The following is a 26,238-nucleotide window of genomic DNA, read 5'->3' as shown; positions in this document are numbered from 1 at the left end:
TGGGGTCTCAGCAGAGAGACCTTTCCTGACCATTTGATTTAAAATCATCCCCAGTCCTACCCTTTACCCCCCATTATTGCCTCTCTTAGTTCTTTTGTTTCAGATTTTGTTTATTATCTGGCCCTTCTGACCCTTCCCTTCTCCTCCAAGAAATAGGTGCACTCACACATGCCCACGAACACACACACACACATACACACACACAGGACTGCAGGGTTTAGGAGGGCAGAGATTTTTTGTCTGTTTTGTTCCTCACTATAACTCTAGCACAGTGCCTGGCACATAGTTGGTACTCAGGTGAATAACTTACGACAGTCTTGCATTCTGCAAATCACATTTAGCCAAGGACTTCTTATTTTCTGTCTCTGTCCCCCCACCAGGCGGATGTCCCATGAGGCAGAGGCATATTCTCCACCTCTCCTCATCCAGTGCCAAGCATAGCTCATAGCAGGTGCTCAGAACATTGAGAATGAAAGAGTGAATGAACCCCCTGACAAAGGACTGGAAAGAAAGTATCCTTCACTTCCCAAGGGAGGAACAGGAGGCCCCCAGCGCTGTTACTGAAGGGCAGCACCTGTGTCTTATTTATCCTTATCTCTCTGTGGCTGATACTCAGCCCATTGCCTGGCACAGAGGAGATAGTCAATACAAGTTAATTGGATCAGATTGAATTGAGTTGGAGAAAAGCTAGAACCAAATCCCTTCTGACAGCAACACTGGATAAAGCTCAGTTTGTGAATGCTTGGTTAAAGGCGACAGGGATGGATCCTTCTGTATTCCCTTCTGCAACTGTTTTTGTCAGACCATCCAGTGCCATGCATGTGTTCATTCTTTAAGGTCTACCTGGCAGTGCATAGGACATTGCAAGGGATAAAAAGTGATACGAATTATCCGTTCTGCCATCAGAAAGCTCACCTTGAGGAAACTCAGGCTTTATTCTCTGGCGTATATAACCCCCCCCCCCCCGAGGTGACAAAAAGAGTTGGAATCAGGCGGTTGTAGTTGCTGGAGAATGTCCTCTGTGTTGGTCTCCACACCATATTCTTTGAACAGGAGTAGAAAGGTCACCAACTATGATTGCGTATTGGCTCTTGTGTTAATCCTGATTTATTCAAAAACACTATTTTTACAAACTGAGTTTAGGGCTTTTGACTGAAGCCTGAATCATTTGCCATGGCAGAGCATATCGATAGTATAGGAAAAACTAGAACTTAAAAATACAAAGCCCCTTTAAGTAATCCAATATAGGATAATTGCATTATTAAATAAAGCCGTGGGTCTCAAATTAGTCTGCTGGCATTGTACACGTGAAGATAATAATGTGAACTGTGTGAAGTGAACAGAGCAAAAAAAATGTTTAACAAGAGGGAGCATGTCTAAATCATATGTTTATGTTTAAGTGGAGGCTACACAAAACAGGAAGATTTACTTGGTTTCTACATTAAAGCTTTCTAAATAGGCTTAAGCTTTCAGTGATTCACTGTGAAGACTGCTCTTCTAATTAATGACAATGGTATATCAAGACTCCATGCCGGATCACCAATAACCTTTAATAATTCAGGAGGCTTCCACTTTGATTTTCAAATACCAAGCAGGGTAAAATATCTTTTTCCTTTTAGGGTCTTTATGGAGTATAGACCCTGCTGAACTGCATACCTGGACAGAGGATAATATGCCTTTAAAACTTGGTGAAAAAGATCAAGAGATATAACAATCATGGTTTGGAGTCATTCACTGTAATGGAATAGTTGGGTTGAGTGGCAGTTGGGTTTGAGTTTCGTTATTGTTTATTTTTGTTTCTATAGAGCATTCTTACAGCTAACTCAACTGAGCTTTAATCTCAGAATTGGGCTCATTTATCTTCTTTTGCCTATATTTTAATGGCTAGCATTAAGTATTTGGGTGCTAGGCTAATTTTGGAGCCCTGGTGGTGTGGTGGTTAAGAGCTCAGCTGCTAACCAGAAGGTTGGGAGTTTGAATTCATCAGCCACTCCTTGGAAACTTTTTGGGGGCAGTTTTACTCTGTCCTATAGGGCTGCTGTGTCAGAATTGGTGCAAAGGCAATGGTTTTCTTTCTTTAAGTCAGTTTTAATAACAGTAACCTGTAAGTAGTTAGAAAAAAAGACTGTGAAGTTCGCACCCTATTAATTTTGCCAAAGGAAGGGTTGTTGTTGTTGTTAGATGCCCTCGAGTTGGTTCTGACTCATAGGGACCTTATAGGACAGAGTAAAACTACCCCATAGGGTTTCCCAGGAGCGGCTGGTGGATTTGAACTGCCGACCTTTTGGTTAGTAGCCGAGGTCTCCTGGTCAGGGGAGCAGGCTGCTGCTGAACATGTTTTAGATTAGTGTGTATTAAAAACACATCTAAGAACATAAAATATTTAGGATTTTTTACTAACTTGTTTTGTATGCAAATACCATTGGCTGTATCTTCAAGGATGGTCACATTACATTGGACAAATCCTGCCTCAGAGCAGTCTTACTTCTAATTGTGCTGGGATGGATTTCCAAAATTCGCTAAGCCATAAGCTTCAGCCAAATGTCTGGTGAAGGGGAGCAAGAAAATTGGAAGAGGAGGGGCTGGCCTGGGAAGTGAGAACCCAATACACTAATGAGCCTCCATGGCAAATCCATTTCAGATCACAGTTAAGGGAGTCAAATTAAACAAGCTCATACTTGAGAGATGTTGTTAACACTTAGACAGCGGAAGATTCTTTACATCTTAACCAGTGCATGAATGACAATTTGTGTTGTTTTACGTTGGGGGCAAAAACACATTAAAAATTAAAAATGTAAATTCTTTTTTTTAATAATAATTTTTATTGTGCTTTAAGTGAAAGTTTACAAGTCAAGTCAGTCTCTCACACAAAAACCCATATACACCCTGCTACACAATTACTCCCAATTACTCTTCCCCTAATGAGACAGCCCACTCTCTCCCTCCACTCTCTCTTTTCGTGTCCATTTCACCAGCTCCTAACCCCCTCCACCCTCTCATCTCCCCTCCAGACAGGAGATCCCAACATAGATAGTCTCAAGTGTCCACCTGATCCAAGGAGCTCACTCCTCACCAGCATCCCTCTCTAACTCATTGTCCAGCTCAATCCATGTCTGAAGAGTTGGCTTTGGGAATGGTTCCTGTCCTGGGCCAACAGAAGGTCTGGGGGCCATGACCACCAGAGTCCCTCTAGTCTCAGTCAGACCATTAAGTATGGTCTTATGAGAATTTGTGGTCTGCATCCCACTGCTTTCCTGCTCCCTCAGGGGTTCTCTGTTGTGTTCCCTGTCAGGGCAGTCATCGGTTGTAGCCGGGCACCATCTAGTTCTTCTGGTCTCAGGATGATGTAGTCGCTGGTTCCCTTTCTATCTCTTGGGCTCGTATTTACCTTGTGTCCTTGGTGTTCTTCATTCTCCTTTGATCCAGGTGGATTGAGACCAATTGATGCATCTTAGATGGCTGCTTGGTAGCGTTTAAGACCCCAGACACCACTCTTCAAAGTGGGATGCAGAATGTTTTCTTAATAGATTTTATTATGCCAATTGACTTAGATGTCCCCTGAAACCATGGTCCCCAGACCCCTGCCCCTGCTACACTGGCCTTCAAAGCATTCAGTTTATTCAGGAAACTTCTTTGCTTTTGGCTTAGTCCAATTGTGCTGACCTCCCCTGTATTGTGTGCTGTCTTTCCCTTCACCTAAAGTAGTTCTTATCTACTATCTAATTAGTGAATGCCCCTCTTTCACCTTCCCTCCCTCCCCCCTCATGTAACCACAAAAGAATGTCTTCTTCTCAGTTTAAACTTTTTCTCAAGTTCTTATAATAGTGGTCTTATACAATATTTGTCCTTTTGCAACTAATTTCTTATTCGGGTTATTTGTTTCCTTTCCTGTATTTCTTTAGTCAGCCTGGCCAATGGTTTATCCATTTTGTTAATTTTTTCAAAGAATCAGCTTTTGGCTTTGTTAATTCTTTCAATTGTTTTTCTGTTCTCTAATTCATTTAGTTCAGCTCTAATTTTTATTATTTGTTTTCTTCTGGTGCCTGATGGATTCTTTTGTTGCTCACTTTCTATTTGTTCAAGTTGTAGGGACAGTTCTCTGATTTTGGCTCTTTCTTCTTTTTGTATGTGTGCATTTATCGATATAAATTGACCTCTGAGCACTGCTTTTGCTGTGTCCCAGAGGTTTTGATAGGAAGTGTTTTCATTCTCGTTGCACTCTATGAATTTCTTTATTCCCTCCTTAATGTCTTCTATAACCCAGTCTTTTTTCAGCAGGGTATTGTTCAGTTTCCAAATATTTAATTTCTTTTCCCTGATTTTTCTGTTATTGATTTCCACTTTTATGGCCTTATGGTCTGAGAAGATGCTTTGTAATATTTTGATGTTTTGGATTCTGCAAAGGTTTGTTTTATGACCTAATATGTGGTCTATTCTAGAGAATGTTCCATGTGCGCTAGAAAAAAAAGTATACTTTGCAGCAGTTGGGTGGAGAGTTCTGTATAAGTCAATGAGGTCAAGTTGGTTGATTGTAGCAATTAGGTCTTCCTTGTCTCTATTGAGCTTCTTACTGGATGAAGTGTTGTGTTGAAATCTCCTACTATAATTGTGGAGGTGTCTATCTCACTTTTCAGTTCCGTTACAGTTTGTTTTATGTATCTTGCAGCCCTGTCATTGGGTGCATAAATATTTAATGTGGTTATATCTTCCTGGTCAATTGTCCCTTTATTCATTATGTACTGTCCTTCTTTATCCTTTGTGTTGGATTTAACTTTAAAGTCTATCTTGTCAGAAATTAATATTGCTACTCCTCTTCTTTTTTGCTTATTGTTTGCTTGATATATTTTTTTCCATCCTTTGAGTTTTAGTTTGTGTCTCTAAGTCTAAGGTGTGTCTCTTGTAGGCAGCATATAGACGGATGGTGTTTCTTTATCCAGTCTGAGACTCTCTGTCTCTTTATTGGTGCATTTTGTCCATTTACATTCTGTGTAATTATAGATAAGTATGTGTTTAGTGCTGTCATTTTGATGCCTTTTTATGTGTGTTGTTGACAATTTCATTTTTCCACTTACTTTTTTGTCCTGAGACGTTTTTCTTTGTAAATTGTGTTCCTCATTTTCATAGCATTTGACTTATGTTTGCTGAGTCGTTATGTTTTTCTTGGTTTTTATTTTGAGTTATGGAGTTGTTATACCTCTTTGTGATTACCTTAATATTTACCCCTATTTTTCTGAGTAAAAACCTAACTTGTATTGTCCTATATCGCCTTGTATCCCTCTCCATATGGCAGTTCTATGCCACCTGTATTTAGTCCCTCTTTTTGTTTATAGTGATCTTTTACATATTGACTTCAATGATCCTTTTGCAACTAATTTCACTCAGCATAATGGCTTCCAGATTCCTCCATGTTATAAAATGTTTCACAGATTCCTCACTGTTCTTTATTGATGCGTAGTATTGCATTGTGTGGATATACCATAATTTATCTATCCATTCATCTGTTGATGGGAACCTTGGTTGCTGCCATCTTTTTGCTATTGTAAACAGTGCTGCAATAAACATGGGTGTGCATATATCTGTTCGTGTAAAGGCTCTTATTTCTCTAGGTTATATTCCAAGGAGTGGGATTGCTGGGTCATATGGTAGTTCTATTTCTAGCTTTTTAAGGAAGCGCCAAATCGATTTCCAAAGTGGTTGTACCATTTTACATTCCCACCAGCAGTGTATAAATGTTCCAGTCTCTCCACAGCCTCAATGTAAATTCTTTTTGTTGTGAGGTAACTTTAAATCTCACCCACCCCTGGGAACTAGTGGGGGGGGGGAGGAAGGTTCAATTGTCCCAGGATAGGAGTAAGGTAGGGTGTTGGCTACTGATAGGACTTAATAGCTCAGTGTCCTAGAAAGAAGATGGTACATCTAAGCTGGTTTCTGGTTCTACTTTAGTTTTCTTATCACTAAAATAGTCCTAAGAATGTCTACCTCAGAGGGTCCTTATAGGAATTAGATGAGATACTATCTTTAAAGTCCTTAGATTAGTGTCTGGGCAAAGTAAACATCTCAGACTTTTCCATTGCTATTTCCTTGTTTTCTGGTCCAGCTTTCCTTGGAGGTGTCCAGCAGGAACAAAGGTACAGGGTATCTTTGTTTCTAGATGAAGAATTAAAAAGGGTTAGGGACACACATTGTTACTCACAGGTGGCATCTGAATACTCTATTCCCTCATTTTCAGTTAAAATGATATTATATAATAATAATAGCCATAATTTCTTGGACACCTGCTCTGTGTTGACCCTTGTACTGTAATAACAGCAACATCCTGACTACTCACTCAGGCCAGTTCGTTTACCTTATATTAACATGATGGAACTTCCCAAGGTTCACAAGGACATTAAACCCAGTAGAGCTAACACTTGGGCCAGGTCCATCTGACTCAGAAGCCAGCATCTTCTCAGCTATCCCTTAGTTTCTCCCAACATGGAAAATTCAGAGATGGTATACTATTGAAATAAGCATTTGTTGAGTGCCTTAGGCTCAGCATAGTCCTTGACTCTTTGGAAGGTACAAGAAAAGTACAAGTTCAGCAAGGGTACCTGCCTCGAGAAAGTGTTTGCAGTTTAGGTGATTACTGTAGAAGACAGTATTATGCAATTCAGCAACCAATACTGACAACTAATAAAGATTTAACATTATGTCACAGATAATAAGAACAGTAATTCCCAGTTCAGGGACCAATTTAAAATTGATATCTTTTTATTTTCCCTAGTAAGGGCATTAAAAAAAAAACTATCATCTACTGCCATTCCCATTTCAGAGAAAGAAGGATATTATAATGACAGACAAAAGGGGGAAGTAAGTCTTTTAAGAAAGGACTGTGTGGGGAGCCCCCCATCCAAATCCACACCCTTCCCTTCTCTCTGCTGTCTGCCCTGGGAGGCTGGCCTGTGTGGGCTCCATTAACAGGGCTCCTTGGTCTTATGGCTTCTAGTGGGGTGTAACCACAGAGGTGGCCCTCCAGGAGGGAGAAGGAGGAAGGAGAAATTATCTGTGGAATCTCTCCAGACTGGTTGCATCCCTCAAAGAGCCACCGCTGCTGTGAGAACAGTTACTCTGATCCTGGTCACCACTTTTGTAACTCTTTGACCCTTTGACCTTGGAGTGGTCATGGCTCAGCAGCTTCTAGCCCAGATTCCTGCACTGTCTATCTCTTATGGTTCCCTACATCACACCAACACCTTTGTAATTACTCCCTTTCTGTGTAAATGCTCTTCCTCTTTGGATTATAATAATGGCAATATTCTATTTCCTGTTGGGACCCCTACAGATATAAGAGTAGTCCTTTAAATCTAATGTATTCAGCTTCATGAAACACTTACTGCATTGTCCTCATTTTTGCCATTTCACTGCTTACCAGTGAAAGCGTCATCTTGTTGACCTACATGTCCATTCTGTCTTGCGTGACTTTCTTGGACTTGCAGAACACAATAATGTGTAACAGGGAGAGCAATTGGGCAAAGGGATCCCATTGCTGTTGAGTCGATTCTGACTCATAGCAACCTTATAGGACAGAGTAGAACTGTCCCATAGGGTTTCCAAGGCTGTAATCTTTATGGAAGCAGACACATCTTTCTCCCACAGAGAGGCTGGTAGGTCCGAACCACTGACCTTTCTATTAGCAGCCCAGCGTTTAACCACAGCACCACCAGGGCTCGTTAGGGTAAAGGGATAGCCACCAAATCCACTGTCATCAAGTTGATTCCAACTCATAGTGACCCTGTAGGACAGAGTAGAACTGCCTCATGGGGTTTCCAAGGCTGTACATCTTTAGAGAAGTGGACTGCCACATCTTTCTCTCACAGGGGGGCTGGTGGGTTAGAACTGCTGACCTTTTGGTTAGCAGCTAAGTGCTTTAACCACTGCACCACTAGGGCTCCTTGGCAAAGGGATGGGGCCCTCAAATTGCAGACTATCTAAAGGAGGCTAGAAGCACAAGGAGTGGCCAGCCTCACCAGGCACAAAGGTGGCACATCCTCCTCTTGTGCCTATTGGTGATGCACATGATAGGCACATGTGCCTGACCAGACTGGTTCAGTGCAAGGGTACAAGTTGTGCCTGGTCTCCTCAAAAGTTGATACAGTTTTCCTTTATTTGTAGTGTCTATCTTGATGAAAATTCCCATTCATATGTCAGTGTCTTTTTTTTTTTTAACGGACTCAATTTATTTAGCTAACATCATGTATTGTGTTTCCTGTTCCCAACATTTATCATGTTTCAACTATTACAAGGCACGTTTCTAAAATCTGAGATGCTCAAGGAAGGTTGAGTTGACCATACCATGTTTTCCTGTTCTCATTTCATCCCTCCCAAAACCTCTGATATTACACTTGTATGTTTATTGTCCTTGGGACCCCATTAACATACCTGCTAAAATAGCAATAAATAATGACAATATCAAGTGCTGGTGAGGTTAAGGTGCAACTGGAAGCCTCGTACATTGCTGGTGGGAATGCAAAATGGTACAGTCCCTCTGGAAAAGAATTTGGCAGTTTCTTATAAAGTTAGATATATTCTTAGCATATGACTCCACTATCCTATTCCTAGACATTTTACTCTAAAGAATTGAAAACTTATGTTCACACAAAAACCTGTACACAAAAGCTTATCGCGGCTTTCTTTGTTTTACATGAACATTGATAGCAGCTCTATTTGTAATCGCCAAAATTTAAAACAACCCAGATATCCCTCAGTGGGTGAATTGATTAACAAGCTTTGTGATAGATCCATACCATGGAGTGCTACTTAGCAGTAAAAAAGAAAAAAATCAAAACAGAACAAACAATTGATACATGCAGCAACATGGAAGAATCCCAAAGGCATTTTTCTGAGTGAAAGAAGACAGTCTCAAAAGGTTTCATACTATCGGTTCCATTCACGTGACATCTGGAAAAGACAAAACTATAACGAGTACAGGTCAATGGTTGCCAGGGTTTGTGGATGGGGAAGAGTGTGACTGCCAAGGACTAGTACGTTAGAGGGAGTGTTTCGGGATGAAGGACCATAACCATCAGATGAAGTATTCTGATGGTTATGGTGATTGAAGTTATGTGAATCTATCCATGTGTTAAAACTCATAGAACTAAATACTCAAAGTCAATTTTACTGTAAATTCATTAAAAAAATAAAATTAGCAATAACAAACCCATTATGTTAATGTAACACATTTTTATGAAAATTAACTATATTTTCAAAAACAAACAAAAGTATTAAGAAGAGTAGCATTGTTTTACATTTTTGTAAATCTCTTTACTGTCTAGCTTAACAGAAGATAGCTGGATTCTCATATTTGCTTCTGCATTCACTCTCTTGCCGTGTCATATGGTCTCTGGAAAACTCCATTGTTCGCTGGTGAGATAATGCGAGTGAAAAGAACAAATAATGTCTTAGTATTATTATGATGCTTGCTTTGTCCTTGTGAACCACCTGAAATCATCTTGAGGATTTCCAGTGGTTCCAAGACCACACTTTGAGAACCACTGATATAATCCACTGTTCTAAATTTGAGTCATTCTCCTAGCATCTTAACCCTTTTTTTAAAACTATATCCACATGTCCCCTATGGCACTGTTTACTTAATGGCTTTGTTTAAATTGACTCATTTTTGAACTCATTTTAAATTTAGAGCAAAGTTTCTATAGCTCCTATAAGTGGAAAGTCAGTACCAATTTCCATAAATAAAAGGAAACCACAAAAATGAATATGCAATGAGTAATTTAGTATGTTAAAATTTTTTTTACCATGAACCATCTAAAGTCACCCTCTGCATGCCACACTTTGCAAAAAACCAATATATAGGAATAAGGGCAATGACGGTGATTACCAGCACTGACATAGCACTTCATTTATGTCAACCCATTTAATCCTATGACTACAGTAAGAGGTTGTTGTGGCTAGGTGCCATGGAGTTGGTTCCGACTCGTAGTGACCCCGTGTACAACGGAACAAAACACTGCCAGATCCTGCACCATCCTCACAATCATTGCTGTGTTTTAGCCCATTGTTGCAGCCACTGCATCAATCCATCTTGTTGAGGGTCTTCCTCTTTTTTGCTGACCCTCACCTTTATCAAGCATGATGTCCTTCTCCAGGGACTGGTCCCTCTTGATAAAATGTCCAAAGTACAAGAGATAAGGTCTTGTCATTCTTGCTTATAATGAGCATTCTGGCTACACTTCTTCCAAGACATATTTGTTCTTCTGGCAGTCCATGCTATATTCAATAATTTTTGCCAATACCGTAATTCTAATGCATCACTTCTTTGGTCTTCCTTATTCATCATCCAGCTTTTCCAGGCATGTGAGGTGAGTGAAAATACCATGGCTTGGGTCAGGCGCACTTTAGTCCTCAAGGTGATATCGTGGGTTTTTAACGCTTAAAAGGATCTTTTGCAGCAGATTTTCCCAATGCAATATGTCGTTTGATTTCTTGACTGCTGCTTCCTTGGGTGTTGATCATGGATGCAAGTAAAATGAAATCCTTGACAACTTCAATGTTTTCTCCATTTATCATGATGTTGCTTATTGGTCCAGTTGTGAGGATTTTTGTTTTCTTTATGTTGAGGTATAACCCATACTGAAGGCTATGGTCTTTGATCTTCATCAGTAAGTGCTTCAAGTCCTCTTTACTTTCAGCAAGCAAAGTTGTGTCATCTGCATATCACAGGTCATCTGCATATTACATCCAGTCCTGATGCTGTGTACTTCTTTATGTAGTCCAGCTGGATTGTAAGAGGTAGATACTATTATTATTCCTTTTTTACATCCATAAAGAAAAAAAGAGTTGAAGCACAGAGAGGTTAATGAAGTTGTCCAATGTTTCTTAGATAGTAAGTTGCAGAGCTAGGATTTGAACCCAGGCAGTCTGCTAGTCTGCTCCAGAGTTCTGGAAGACTACACTTTACCAAATAGGAAACATAGATTCTTGTCTAAATTCTGCCAGAAGTTGGCATTAGGACATGTCACTGAATCTCATTGTCCTCAACAATAAAGTAAGGGATATGGAATAAATCAGGGTATGCAAGTTCAAATGTTTGGTACCTACTCAGGGGCCAGGCAAGAGAGAGAAATGTGGAATGACTCTAGGGCAATAGGAAGTGGTGGGGACTATCACAAACTAGGCGCCTCATGTTTTCCAAAGCAGGCAACTACTACTCAGTTTCAACTTGTTTTTTGACTTTTAGCATGCCAGACACCCCCATTCCATTTTTAAGAGAAGGGGGAAATCTGGATATATTTGTGTAAAATTTCCCAATTTTTAGAATACTTGAAGAAGCTGACCATGCAAGTGGACGGAGTGGTTTGTGACTTCTAAATAGGTGATCTCCTCTGACTTAGAGAATGTCATGATTGAATGAGCTCTTTTTTGTACAGTGATAGAAACGAAATCCAAATTACAGAAATAGTTTAAAACAGTGATGAAAGGAGATATAGACTTAGAAAGTATCTCAACACAGCCTACATAAATATTGATTATGCGCTAGGTTAATTGAAAAGCCAAGGTACATTAATAGAATAATAAAGTGTATTTCCATGTGTTCTTTCTATGTTGCCTTAGATTAAATCAGGAATATTTATCCAGGGCTAGTTCTCAGTTTGCAGAGAGCTAATGTAATCATGAGATGAGCTTATTGAAATTCTTTTCTTAGACATAGAGACTTGCCCAAGAATGGTGAGTATTAGGAACTTTAGTCAGCACTTACTCAGAATAGTAAATACGAACATGTGATTTACGCCATTGTGTGTACAAAGTAATGTTTCCTGAGACTTTTTCTATCTGTGTGTTGGCTGTTTTGTTTCTTGGATTGGTTTGTTGTTTCCCCCTCCTCTGCTTATCAGATTTCCTTCTAAATCCTGGCATTTGAGAGTGTTGCAGGGCCAGTTCCTCTGTCAATCTGTAATAAAACATACTGGTGGTTTCACAATTAATCCAAACTTGGGTTTATGGTTTATGCATGTTTATGTGAATTCCTGCATTTATTTTTATGTATGTGTGTATATTCAGAAAGGTCTGTTGAAGAGAGAGAAAGAAAGAGAAGGAGAAGCAGAAATCTATAGACTGAATCGTGAAAGACGGGTTTATTCATCAGTGACATCATAAGAATTGTATTTTGTCTTGGTTAATAAACTGTTTGGCAGGAGTTGTAAGCCAGCCAGAGCTAGTCATGCCATTTCTTGGAAAAGATCTGAAGCAACTGGTAATTGAAATGATAATCATTTGATCATAGTTAGAGCTATTTGAAAATAACACTCATCTCCAAACTTGTCTAGTCTAGGGAACCATATTTGGTAACCATATTGCCAAATTCTGTCTTTCCTAATGCTGAGACTTATATACCGTGATACTTAATTATTTTCCAGTACATTCTAAACTTGATTTCTGGTGTGCCCTATCTAGAAGTTGTTCCCATATGCTTTGAAACAATACCCAGGCTGAATTTTTATTCTGACATTTCATAATCACCATGTAATAGTTATAAAATGCATGACGACTACAGAGCTTTTATTTCAAGAGGATGGTGTAGTGAAACGGAGTGAAATCATCCGTTGAAAGGTACTTTGTAGTCAGCTCCATTGTTTATAGAGTATTGAAGTTTTTTCATGAGCAGAGGATAAAAACAGTTTCCACTGTGTCTCCCATTTAGTAGAAGTTCATATTTAATCATGATAAGGGGAAGGATTCCATTACGCAAGTTTTAGTTTTCATTTTTGATAGAGTATTTATTATTTTGCTGCTGCTTAACAAACTTTCTACTCAGAAGCAGCTTGGAGCTGGATGAGGAAAAATGAAATTTTAGATCCTACATTCAAACATTAAAAAAACACTAAATCTAGGGCTTCTTACTGTACGAAGCTTATCTTAATAAACTCTTTTTTGTTTGCTTTGGAGTAGTGTGTGAGGTGGTGTGTGTGGGGGGTGAGGGAGGAAGAAAGAGTCATGTTTAACAGCAAAATTAGCCAAATCAGTTGTGAATTCTTTTGTTTAATAGCTTCGAGACATCTTCCTCTTGTTGTTTGTCAAAAAAGTATTTCTAAGATTTTGTAAACTTAGGGGTTTTCACAGTTAAGCTTTCTTCAGAAATGTGAAGTAAAAAGAAATGAAAGAAGTCAATTCAAGTTGAAATGTCAAATGCTTCAAATAATTTAGCTTAAAACCAGAGAGATGATCTTTTTAAGCCTTTTCCAAAGAATCTTCTGGTGAGGGGCCTCTTTTGTTCCATGTGTGGATATCTATTAAATATTTTGTGGGATTAATTCTGAGTCAGAAAAGTTGGTTGTTTCCTGGAAGCAATTAGAGATGCTTAAAATTAAAATTTATGATCCATAGGAGAAAAGTTTCAACTACTTTTCTTAGATTCAAAGGCTTTCTCCTCACTCGCCCTTTCCCCTTACCCCAAATGTATTAAAAGGAAAAGTCAGTTCATTTCTCAACTTACAAAGTTTTGAAGAAACATGAGAACGTGTAAGTTTCTTTCTTTCTTTCACATAACATTTATAAAGTATTTCTTTTGGGATTACATCACAGTTTTATTTAATTTTTAGGACAAAAGTTAAATTCAATATTTGTGTATAAGCCAAGGGAAAATGTACCATAAACATAGGAATTTTGGGGTGAGTCAGAGTTCCAAGAATCCCAGATTTACTTAGACCCTTTCTACAGAGACAGGCTAACCATTAGTCATCTAGCTCTCACTTTTTACATTTACAATTAATTGCACCTAAAAAATTAGCTTCCACCCAAGTGGTCAAATAGAGAAAGCTTTGGCAACTAGTGCTGAAAAATGGCTATTAGAATTATTGCTCTGTTTTTGGATACTTTCTAGTCATGTAGCAAATACATCATATAAATTATTCCCTAACTAAACAACCAACAGTGAAAAACCATAGGAAGAATTGAGTTATTGGTGATTCTCTGTCACTCGAAAATACAATGTCTGCTAGCGTAAGGTTCAACAACTTGAATGGTATTTTCAGTGGAATCTATTGAAAAGTTGTCATTTACCTGACTCACAAATAATGTTTTTATTTTTCCCCAACCACTTCTTATAGGATGAAGTTATTGCAGTTTCCGAAAAGGTGATTGTGAAGCTTGAAGACCTGGTCAAATGGGTCCATTCTGATTTCTCCAAGTGGAGATGTGGCATCCATGCTGGGTCTATGAAAACTGAGGTCTTGGGGAGGAACGGACAGAAGGAGGCTCTGCTGAAGTACAGGCAGTCAACCCTCAACAGTGGACTCAACTTCAAAGACGTTCTCAAGGAAAAGGCTGATCTTGGTAAATATAATTTTGGCTTCTAAATCTAATGCTTAGGCATGTATAATGACCTACTTTTTTTGTTATAGATTTTTCTGGAAACCCTGTCCAATGTACATAATGTCTTTAACCTGAAAAGAACCTAAGAATATATATGGACAGATGGCTGGGTGGCTAAGGGATGGGCGTTGTCTGTTACATTTATAAAGCCTTCTATGTGTGGAGCCCTGTGCTGGATACAGGGTGATATAACCCATAGCTTCTACAGCAGTATCAAGGGTTAAGACTTAATTAAGGCACCTACAATTGTATTAATGAAGAGTTTAAGTATTTGTTATAAGCAGATACTGTGACACCTATCCATATCATGTCAGAATTTCATGTTTTATGTTAGGTGGAAAGCAAAGTGAAGAAAAGAGATGAGTTACTTGGAGCAAGAGAGCAGCATCAAAGCAGGGGAACCTGCTGGTTGGCAGCTTATGGTATTGGTTTCCCTGTGAGTTTGGCATTCAGTGATTATCAACTAAGCGTTTTTTTCTTCCTTCTTTCTTTTCCACTGTAAGTTTAAAGGAGAACTTGGGCTTCCGAGTAGTCACTTCTGATTGCCATTTGAATCCTGATTCTGCTGCTAACCTAACTGTGTGACCTTGGACAAATACTTTAACCGCTAAGCCTCAGTTGAGGAGGTCTGGTGGTGCAGTGGTTAAAGCACTTAGCTGCTAACCGAAAGGTCGGTCATTAGAGCTCACTAGCTGCTCCACAGGAGAAAGATGTGGCAGTCTGCTTCTTTAAAGATTATAGCCTTGGAAACCCTGCGGGGTAGTTCTACCCTGTCCTGTAGGGTCTCTATAAGTCAGAATTAACTTGATGGCAACAGGTTTGGTTTGATATGTGTGTGTGTGTGTAAAACTCAGTTTCCCCACCTGTGAAATAGGGGACTTGACAGGGTCATTGTACAACGTAAGCTATAAAGGGTCTAGTACGGTACCTGGCAAATAGGAGGGGCTATTTTTTTTCCTTAACCCTTTTTTCTCCAGTGCCTTTTTGTGTCCTTTCCTTGTTTTTTTCTTCCTTCTGGCATTCACTGACTTACTCTTCTAGCATTGCTCAAGACCAAAGTTGTTGACCTCTGATTTAGACTACTTATTTCCTCTTTTGGCAAAGAGGAGCTTCACTTTTAACATATTGAAGCATCTTTTTCTTTCATTCTAGCACAATGCTGATTTTCACAGCTCTATTTTATGCTTCATGGGACAACTTCCTGTTTTGTGGGGTTTTTTTTTTTTTTTTTTTAACCTAGAGCTTAACTATTACAATAAACCTAGGCTGTTAGTTTTAATTGGCATAAAGAGGCTGAAAAACACTCGTAACTGCTTTTGTCCTTCATGTGTTTCTGGTCTGTGATGAGCTGTGCTGTGTTTCAGGATACATTAATATTTTCTTACAGTTTGAGTTTAATAATCAACAGTTTCCTGGCAGCTTTTGGTAGATGTCAGATGGTAATATTTTAGACATGACTGCCTCACGTCAAGTGCACATTTAGAGAAAATTATTAAACTAGTAGTTTTCCTTCTGAAGCCAAAGACTTTTTTTTTTTTTAAAGTAGTCTTCCTCTCTATGACGTTCCACCCCCCAGTTTTGTGAAATGGACAATGACTAGTCTTCTGACGTGAGATAATTCTGAATAATACATCTGGTGCATTTTTTTCCTAATGCCTGATCTAAAGTTGTATTGCCATTGTCTTGTGTTTTCCTTAACATTAAAAACCTCTCTTTTGTTTGTTTGATTTTTTTTTTTTTTTTTTTGAGTTATGGAATATACTGTTACTAACAAAAAACTAAACAGAAAACCCATGGGGGACAAAAGAATGTGTAGATGGTTAAGCTTGATGTCACCCACATAAACAAGAGTATTTATAGCCGTGTCATTTTATATTTAACATCAATACTTTATTAATAAACATGAAAAGAAACCTAATCCCTTATTTCCATCAAAAGATCTAGAGGTTTTGATCTTCTTTAATTATTAAAAAAAAAAAAGAATGCCCATTACTTCTTACAGTTGATTCCACAAGAAAGTGGTGGATTATAGTGAATATTCAAAGTATTTGCAAGTGACTTGACCTAGAAAATCTAGATTGGTGGTTTTTAAATCTAGCTGCTGGTTAGGCTCACCAGGGGACTTTAAAAAATAATACTGATTGCTGAGTCCAGTTTCCACAGACTCTTCATTCAGTAGCCTGAGGCAGGGCCAAGAAGTCTGTACTGATAAAAGGCTTCCCAAGTGATTCCGACTTTTTTGGCCTCATTTGGGAGCCAGCTCTATGGTGGAAGGGAAAACAACCAACAGGAGATTTGATTGGGAGGCTTTTCTCTGATGAGCAAGCAACACCATGGATCTCTTTTATTTTTTTTTTAGTGTAAAATACCCCTTTAAGGATAGAATTTGGGGCCTTGAAATTCTACTCAGTTGGTATGAGCTGTGGGGAATTTGAAACAAATAGCTTTTGTAATTGGAATGCACACTGTGTTGTAATAATGTGGAAAGAGAAACAAAAACTTTCCTTAATGTAATGAGTTTCCATTATCTGCCTGATCTAAGGTTTACAAGTCTACATTGTCAGGATTTATACTGGGGAGATGGGGGGGTGTCATTGGCTAGGTAGGTATCCCTGTCCCAGCAACTTTCTCTTCAACCTCTTCCTTTTTCTGTCTGCACCATCAAAATACTTGTTGTCTGTACTTTTCCTTCTACACAGTGGTTTTCTTATCTCCCTTTCTCTTGGTCACACTGAAACCACCTCCAGTACGACATTGTTAATGGACATTCACACACTTATTAGGTTTTTCTTTCTGTAGAACCTTTCCAGCTCCTCATTGTTCTTACCAAAGAAAGAAGATGAACTATGAGATTACTTAAGACCCCCCTCTTTCTTTTTTTCTGGTGGAAGTAAGAAAAGAATGGAAAGATCTCACCTTTCTGAGGATAACATAAAACTCCAATATGTTTTCTTATAACCGCGTCATTTCATCACGTTAAAACATCAATAGTAACAGAGTAATTAGGTTGACTCTTAGAGAAGGGATTTTAAAATATGAAAGCTAATTAAAGAGCTCTTCTTGCTCAGTGTTTAGGTAGAATAAATTCCCTTTAGTCCTAGTTTGTGTCACTTCCTGTCTGTCTCTGAACAGTAGAAAAACAAGAATGTTCTCACAAATGTGTGTCTGCCAACAAATGAATACTCGGCAAAGAGAAGCTCTGCCCCAAATGGCAACTTCCAATAACTGCTCTGATTAAAATCACAACAACCCTTTTCGTTTTTTTAATCCTCTTCCCCCCTCAAGAAATACATTTGGACAATATTTGTGCTTGTCATGTTTGCCTTTTCAAAAAACCTCCGGAGTTTTCACTTCAGATTCGAAATGACTGGTGACTAAAACTACAGATCTAGATAGTGGAAAAACTAATAATCTTAAAAAACATTTCTGAGTTGTGGTGGCGTACACTCATCCCTTTTCCTCCTCTTTGTCCTTTTCAAAGAAAGAAAGTTCAACATGAAACCAATGCAAATTGTAACTTTACTTGGTGAGGTGTTTTACCTTCTTTCAGACTGTTTCATACCAAGGTTTATTGAAGAAAAAGAAGAAAGAAAAAATACCTATGTTAAAATAAAAGGGTTAAGGAATGTATTATTCATAAGCATAATGATCGCAAGAACCTGTTTTTCCAGAAGAATTGGGTTGATTAAATCATTCACTACACAGGCCTCTAGTTATTTATTTTTGTCTTTAGAATTACAGTACTTAGCTTTTGTAATAAAGTGGAGTTGATGTCCTTATTTGGTCTGGCAGTTGGAAATAGTTGAATGAAGAATTATTTCATTTTACGAAATTTTTAGCAACTAAGGAATATAAACACTATCAGTTAAACATAGCAAACTTGCATTTTTTATTCCTTGGGCTATAGTTTGGAAAAAAAAATCAAATTATTTCCTATAACACTGCTTCTTACAGAGTTTCTTTAAGTGAAGTCTGAAAGCTGGCCTATAAATATGTCATTATACTTGGACTACATTTATATGCTTCGGATTGTTGTTTAAGCCAAGAAAATATGTCTCTACAGGTTGACTTTTTATTGAAACCCTTTGAGGCATACAACAGAATGTATTTTAGACCAAGGTTATTAAAACAGCATTTTCATTTTTTTGTAGCAGACTCATTGTCAATTATGCTGCCACAAACTGTGGATGGGCAGTTGTGAATGGTTTCATCTCCAAATATGTCTTTAGAAAAAGAAAGAAAAGGTAGAGGAGTCTGAGCTGAAATCGAGAAAAGAGATCAAAAGATTGTGGGTGTGGGTATGGCTGAATTTAATGATGGGGGTTCCCTCAGTTCAATTTCTGTTTCTAAATGCCTATCGAATTGAGAACAAGTAGCTTCCCCAGCCACTTCTGGTGCCGGGACTTTCAGTGTACTTTTGGGAGTAAACAGCATGGTGGTGTTGAAAGAGTGGAGGAGGGGGACCTCAGGAGAATCTGGGCTCTACCTGTATGTCTCTGACTGCCTGGAGAAGTCACTGTGTTTTTACAGCTTCAGTTTCCTTGTGTGTAGAACACCGCATAAGATGGACCTCACTTTATCTCACTGGGTTTTTTAGAAGATAACTGAGAACAAATTAGTTACTATCCATGAAGCATTTGTGATACTGAAGTCTAAGGTGGTATTATCATTGTATTATCAGAAGGAGGCACAGTATGATAAAAGAGCTCTGTGGTACAATGTTTACAATGTTAGTTTATTTGTCCCTTTTGAATTTCCCTAATCACACGTTCTAGTGATTGACGACAGTCTTACCCTCATTACTGTCTGCCTTAAGACTTCTTGTTAAAGTCCTTCAGGTCCTTGCTTTTTTTTTTTTTTATCTGTCTGTTGTTGTCTTTTGTTTGTTTATACATGTATAAACAAGGTTGTATCTCAAACACAACCTTTTCCTCCTGAAATTTCTGTAAAAATAAGATGAGCCTTCTGCGGTCAATGGTGTAAGTGGTTAGAAATCGACTGAGGTCTTTGCTTGGAAATTCTGGAGGTCTTGTATTTCAAATGGTTGTTTCAGATCACTTTTCAGTTTGATATGTCCAGCTGCTTCCAGGGGTATGGCTGTGGAAGAGATCTCCTCCCTGTGTCGAAGAAAACAATACAAATATCTCTAATAAGAAGCATGCTAAGCTGTTGACAGTTTGTCATGCTAAAGATTTTTCACTTGAGACTTCTAATGAACTTGCTGGGATTGAAGACATGCTTCTTACTAGGATAATTCTTTCTTCCTTCATTTCCCTCCTTTCTTCCCTCCCTCCCGCTCCCCTTTTTCTTTCTTTCTTTCTTCATAAGTTTATATTTTGTATGTGTTAAAGCATCTCATAAGGATATTTATTGTTTATATTTTAACTTCCAATGGGCTAGCTATACCATTTTCCTTAATACTGTAATTTGGGAAGTTTCTTATGTGATATATTATTGCATTGTTCTGTTCATGCATATCATAAGGAACCCCTATAAAATAGCCTCCTCACTGAAACAGATTTTGCCTTATAGTATCCTTAACTTTAGGGTAGAAATCATTTACATATGGGGCATTTAAAAAATTGTATTGGTTCTTTCCAAACGATTTTTTCACAAAGTCCTCTAACAGCATTTTTGTGTGTACCATGCATTCTTTAAAGATTCTAATCATAGCACAGTAAGCATTGGAGAAGCACGATGTCCAGTGCCACCATAGCTTCTTCTTCAGGAGGTTGTCTTGTGTCATTTAAAGCAACAACCCAAAGGACTTTTGAGGAGGGCCAAGTTCACACTTCGAAGAGCTAGCATTCAAGACATTCAAAGCTTTAGAGCAGTCCAGTGATAGGATATTTTCTAAGAAATTGAAAACACATAAGGGAGGTTAGTCCATTTCATTTGTATATTAAAATTCAGCTTGGTCATGTAATGAAATAGTTGAACATTGGGCTGAAATCTCAGTAGAATGAGTGAGTAGAAACTATCCTGACATGCATAGAGGACGCTGAGATTCTGTTAAGGATGATGAAAAATTCAGGAAAGGTTAATGGTGATAGTTGAACACGATATAAGCATAATTAATGTCACTGAGCTGTACTTGTGAAGATTATAGAAATGGCAAGTATTTTGTTACCTACATTGTTACCACAATTTAAAAAAAAAGTGCCTTGAATAAATAGCATTCCTGTATGTTTGCGCTTCAGCTATTCCGGCTAGAGGGAAGTCTTTACAAAATCTAACCATGTCTGAGCCAGCCAGGAGCTAGTCATTGATACTGCTCTCTAGACATTCACGTTACCATCATTCATGAAGGGGCACTCCAGATTAAGACCCTTTCGTTTGGAATTTCTGTTGACCTGTGCATCTTCCCATGCGTCCTAGAGTGATAAGTGCTTTTCAGGATTCCTGATTTGTGTTCTTTTTTGATGATGGCTTCAAGGTGGACAGTCAACTAAAGAGGAGTTTATTGAATTTAGGAATTTCATTCTTTTAGAATAGGAGATGTCGGGGAAGATAAAATAGAATGAAATTGGAACTTTTAGTGCTACTTTTAGGATGCAAGTTAGGAGTATTCACTCTTAGATATGATGTATGATTCTCCTCTTACCTTTCTTACAAGATAAGAAACTCATCCTTTTTTTTTTTGGAGCTTTTCATAGAATTATCAGGCTGGAAGGGGCTGTTAGGGACATTGGGCTAGTAGATGTGTCTTCCTCTCTTACCTCTTAACAGTCTTCAGTTGTCTCTTTACTTACCCAGTTTTTTTAATTCTTCTCCAGGATGTAGCTCCAGAATTCCTTACTATCTGGGTTACTCATCTCAGGACATACTTTGGATATTCTTTTACACAAGTTTACTCACTTACCTTGTAAAAGCTCATCTTTTCTAAGAAACCTAGAACCAGATTAGGAATGGCTTCCAGTGGAGTAGAGGCCATGGTGCATCCATCATGTAGGGCCAGAGCTCTGGGGGCCAGCGTGACATCTTCCGGGGATGATGTGACATTGGCAAAACTGTTAGATTTTCTTCCCTAGAGCTGTATGGCCTTGACTTTTCTACTTCTCAGAACAAAAAAGTGGGGGTTATTATTTAGCATCGGCACCTTCTGAAGTTTAGTTGACTTTTTTTTTTTTTAAAACACAGTAGCATTATCTCTTAAGCACCATTTTTAACTAATACGGCAGAGCCATGATGGTTCAATATTGGTGGTGTGCCTTTTGAGCTCCTGTAGTTCATATAGTTGTATGCTGAAGCATTTAGGGTAGAACTTCCCAAATTATTTTTTGTTTTAATTAAGGTCCATAGTTGAAGACCAGCTTGGTATCTAGTTTGTTTAAGCTGCTCCAACCAAAAAAGATAAAGACCAAATTATCATATATGGCAGTTTAATTCATTATCATCGTGCTAGACTCCAGCTATTCTTCCTTTTTTTTTCTTCTGGTGCTTTGTTTTGGACCAGGTATTTTATGGCCACATCTGTGATAAAAGACCATGATGGAGAAGGCAACCAACCCATGTCTTTGTTCCAGCTTCATTAATAAGAAATGTGAATTGTCAAGTAATTATTTGTCTGTGATAGTTACCATCAGATGGAAACATAACCAAAGATGAAGGGATAATTCAGTTGTAACCTAGTTTCCTTGCTACATAAGTATGTAGCCTTTAGTCTCTGGATATATATCTCAGGCCTACTGGAAAAGTCTTTTGGGCAGCCTTGGCTTAATAGAAGCTCATAAATTTCTGCTATCTTGGGTAGATTTGCAAACTTGGCGCAGTAATTCTACTTGCACTTGGTGATAGGAGTGGGTCTACTGTGAAGAACAAGCCTGATTGGTCCCCAATGGTCTGTTGAATATCTCTTGAAAGTCCAGCCACATCTTAGCTTTTAAAATAAAGTTTGATCCAACAGTTCCTTCCCCTTCTAGTTGGAGGTGCATGATGCTTTTCTTCTCTTTTTGTGTAAATCTAAAATGTTTTTATTTGCCTTCTACCTGTCATCTCTTTAGCCCACCGCATGATTCCTGATGGTAGGCCATTATTATGGCTGTTGGCTCGATAGCATCACCTTGAATATAAAGCACATCCATCCTACATGTGAATTGATGTGGCTTTTCCCAAGGGTATTGTGAACAGATATTTGATTTGGGCATTTAGGTTTAATACTCTTTAGTATTGACACGGATTCTTCTGAACAGCTCGTTTATCTCTTAGAGTACTTGAAACGTGAGGTTTTATTGCAAAACATTAATTTTCCTAAATGTCAAAGATTCACTCCCCTTCTCTCCTCTAACATGATGTGTTTAAGTCTGTAGTTGGTACGGGTCACTGCAGAGGACTGCTGAGGTTTGGACTATTACCCGATTTAAATAAATATATTTATTTAGGACAGATGGAATAATAGCGGGTTCTCAAAGGCTTTATGAAGTGTTTCTTGCACAGTAGTGGCTGAGCAAATAGTGCTGCTGATCCCAGGCTTTCCTAGTTGCCTAGCCTTGTGCATTTTCATGTAGTACACTGGGACGAAGTGGAATCGTTTTCTTCTTTCCATAGAATACCAGAGCCATGCCTTGCCTCAAACAATCTTCCTTTGGCCCTCCCCAGTGGCTTTTGTTATATTTAATCATTTCCAGTACTTTTTATACTTCTGACCTTCTGTAACTATTAGCTCTCAAGCTGCAGCCACCCCTTCTTCAGTAACCTGTTGTTGTTTTTGCGTGCCGTCTAGGTGATTCCAACTCATAGTGACCCTATATGACGGAGAAGAACTGTCTCATAGGACTTCCTAGGCCATAATCTTTACAGGATCCAATCGCCAGGTCTTTTCTTCCACGGAGTAGCTGCTGGGTTCCAACTGCTGAACTTTTGCTTAGCAACCAAGTGCTTAACCATTGCGGCACCAGGGTTTCTTCTTCAAACTGGATAAAATAACAAATCCTGCAGGAGATCATCCAGTGAACGACCTGTTTAAGCCCAGCCTCCATTTCTCTTTTCTTTTAATTTTCTTATTAAATAATTTTAATTGTTATTTTTCTTACTACCAATGTTTTCCGTGTTCATTTTGGAAAATGTAGACAGTGCACACAAACAAAAAGCAGAAAATATAACGCACTTATTTTCTTGTCACCCAGAAATAACTGCTGTTAGCGTTTATGTTTGTGTCAGTGTATATGAATGTACGTATAGGCAAGAATTCATATGCATACGCTTTTCCCCCGTAAAATAAAGTCTATTGTTTGGGAACCACAGTTTAATTTGTGTAGCTGTATTGTGACTGTGTCTTCATTCTCTAAAATACTCTTCTTTCCCTCTTTTATCTGGCTGCCTGTTGTTTTATTACAGAGGTGTTTCATACTAAGTCTCTACTGTTGAACATTTCGGTTCTTTTGGATTTTGCACAAATTCTGTGAAATTCTGGTAGCTATGCACATATTTATAATTATTTCCTTATACACTAATAGAGGGAGAATTGCTAGCTCAAAGTGCGTACAGAATGTTTATATAGGCTATCTGTCTAACCTTATCTCTTACTACTCTTCAGTGTGAACCTTCTGCTTTAGCCTAACTTGTCTAACTGCTTAGTCTTCTTTCTCTTTAACCACATATACCCGCTACTCTGTGTCTCATACTCTTCCGTATGTTGTGAGCAGCTCATTGCCTTTGGCCACCTCTTGGAATGCCCTCTCCGGAACTTTTACCTGTGTCAATTTTCCCTTTTTGAGACTAGCAGTAAGCCGTTGGAACCCTTCTTAGCCATCTAGCTCCTAGATTTGTCCTCCTTTATTAAGCTCTTATCTTATCAGACTTAGTGTCTGTACCACCTTATATATATATACTGCAGTATCTTTTTTTTTATCTGTTTGTCTTATCTTCCCAGTTACAGTCGTAACTGTATAGTGTAGGCATTCTAACTTCAAAGCTATACCTAGTGGGTTAAGTAAACATGGGCCTTTTATCACCAGCCTTCCCTGAAATCTCTGGAGTTCTCTGCTATTAGTCTACCTGACATACCTAGGTACATTTGAAGGTTGATTTGATTCCTTTTACAGGACTTTCTAAGACACCCTCTGGTGGAGGGGATGTCTCATTCGTACCTGGTCAGAGAAAGATCCTACTTGGAGTATTCAGTTGCTGGTTATTCTTGGCCTAATTAGTAGTCAGCCACCTATAGACTCATTCTGGGAAAATTATTGAGAGAGCTTTTGAACGTGTTTGAAGCTAGCATGCTAGCCTGAGAGTTTTTGTTGTTGTAGGGGTCCGTGTGTATGTGTGTGTGTGTGTGTGTGGGTGGACATTTTACATATTAATACTGGCGTTTATTAATTTCTCCCTTCCTCAAGGGACTGAGTTTCATGTTTCAGGATTATAGCAGTGACAAAAATGTGCAGGGAAAGAAACAAATCCAGACCAGACCTGCTCTGCCTTATCTTTTTATTATCAGCTTGTTTGTAATCTGTCTGTTTTTGAGGTGACAGGTTATTAAGGAGATGGTTTTAGCACGACACCGAATGCTTCTTATTCTCGGCAATTGCACTATTTTAGTCCTTGCCTCCCTTAAAATTGTTACTTGGTAATCATGGTGGAGGATATCCTCCACCTTCCAACTACCCGTTCTACTTCTTTGATTCACAAAGAAAGCATTCTATTAGGTCCTCCAAAAACAATGCTTCATGCCTGGCCTATTCTCTCAATAAGAAATAAAACATTGTTTTCATAGCAGTGCCGATAATAAGGCAGATTTCAAAGCCTGATGAAACATATACTTTTCTAACAGAGAAAAACCTATAGTTACCTGGCTAATTACCCATCATGTGGTGACTGTGTGTGTAAATACAGGCTTTTCACATGTACAGCCTCTGTGTGGGCTTATATATATGTTTTTAATTGAGAATGCTCATTTAGTTCCCATTGTTTTGTGTTAATGTTTTCAATCAAAGATTTAGAATAATAAGCAAATATGGAAGCTACTATTTTAAGATAGCTTCTTTTTTGACCGCTGTATTAAACCGTTGTAGCCAGTTATGTTGTAGTGAAAATCGCCTGGGCTTTAAAATATGATGCGCCTGGATTCAAATGCTGACTCCATAAGGTGTATGACCTAAAAAGCTTTAATTCTGCTTTGATTGCTTATTTAAAACACTGAAATTGATTCAGGACGGAATAAGCCATGGTCTCAGTTCTCTTGGAGTCCAGAAAACCTTCAGGATTATTTTGAAGTGCTTTTAATGTTATTATTTTTTTTTAATTCAGTTTTTTTAATGCTAGAATTTACCTAAGTCTGTATTGTTTTGCAGACCATCTGCTTTTTACTTCCTTTGATCACTCTTATATCGTAATTGACAGTTGATCTTAGTTGGTTAGAAAATTCGTGCCGGGAATTCAAAATGTGCCTTGGGATATCAGATGTGAAATAATTGCTGACCTCACCTGATGCCTATCTGGCTGTGAACTGGCTGTTTTGCAGTTTACCAGCTGCTCTGCGGTAGAAAAGATCTGGAGGTCTGCTCCCATAAAGATTACAGTTTAGGAAACTCTGGGGGGCAGTTCTGCCGTGTCACATGATGTGGCAATGCATCGAAAATGACTCAAGGGCACCCGATAGCAGTGACGTGGGTAGGTGTGTGAATGTGCTTGCGTGTTTGTGAGATGACCCAAACCGGAAATCTCTTTTGTCCTTGTGGTGTTTAGTTTTTTTTAAAAAAAAAAAACCACACTGATGTGGCCACAGTTTTGTGTGCTGTTTTCTCTTGGAGGTTATGAATGAGAATTTTCAGTGTGTGTCAGGATAGCCTGGGTTAAGCTGCAGTAACAAACATCTTTGAAATCTCAGTAGTTTAACACAACAAAGGCTTACTTCTTGTTAATGCAAAGTTCATTGTG

At 38.5% G+C, this 26,238-nt stretch overlaps 1 protein-coding gene across 1 annotated transcript in view; it reads left to right on the top strand.

Moving 5' to 3' along the window:
* ARID5B (AT-rich interaction domain 5B) overlaps positions 1–26,238 on the top strand; it is a 200,400-nt gene that overhangs the window by 20,078 nt on the left and 154,084 nt on the right. Inside the window, exon 3 of the mRNA XM_049855651.1 lies at positions 14,100–14,325. Coding sequence (XP_049711608.1) covers positions 14,100–14,325 — 226 coding nt within the window. The remainder of the gene's footprint in view (positions 1–14,099; positions 14,326–26,238) is intronic.

Source organism: Elephas maximus, chromosome 16 (genome assembly GCF_024166365.1).
Source record: "Elephas maximus indicus isolate mEleMax1 chromosome 16, mEleMax1 primary haplotype, whole genome shotgun sequence".
Lineage (NCBI taxonomy): Eukaryota > Metazoa > Chordata > Mammalia > Proboscidea > Elephantidae > Elephas > Elephas maximus.
Note: the sequence above shows the minus strand (reverse complement) of the source record. Positions and strands in the feature narration are given on the sequence as shown.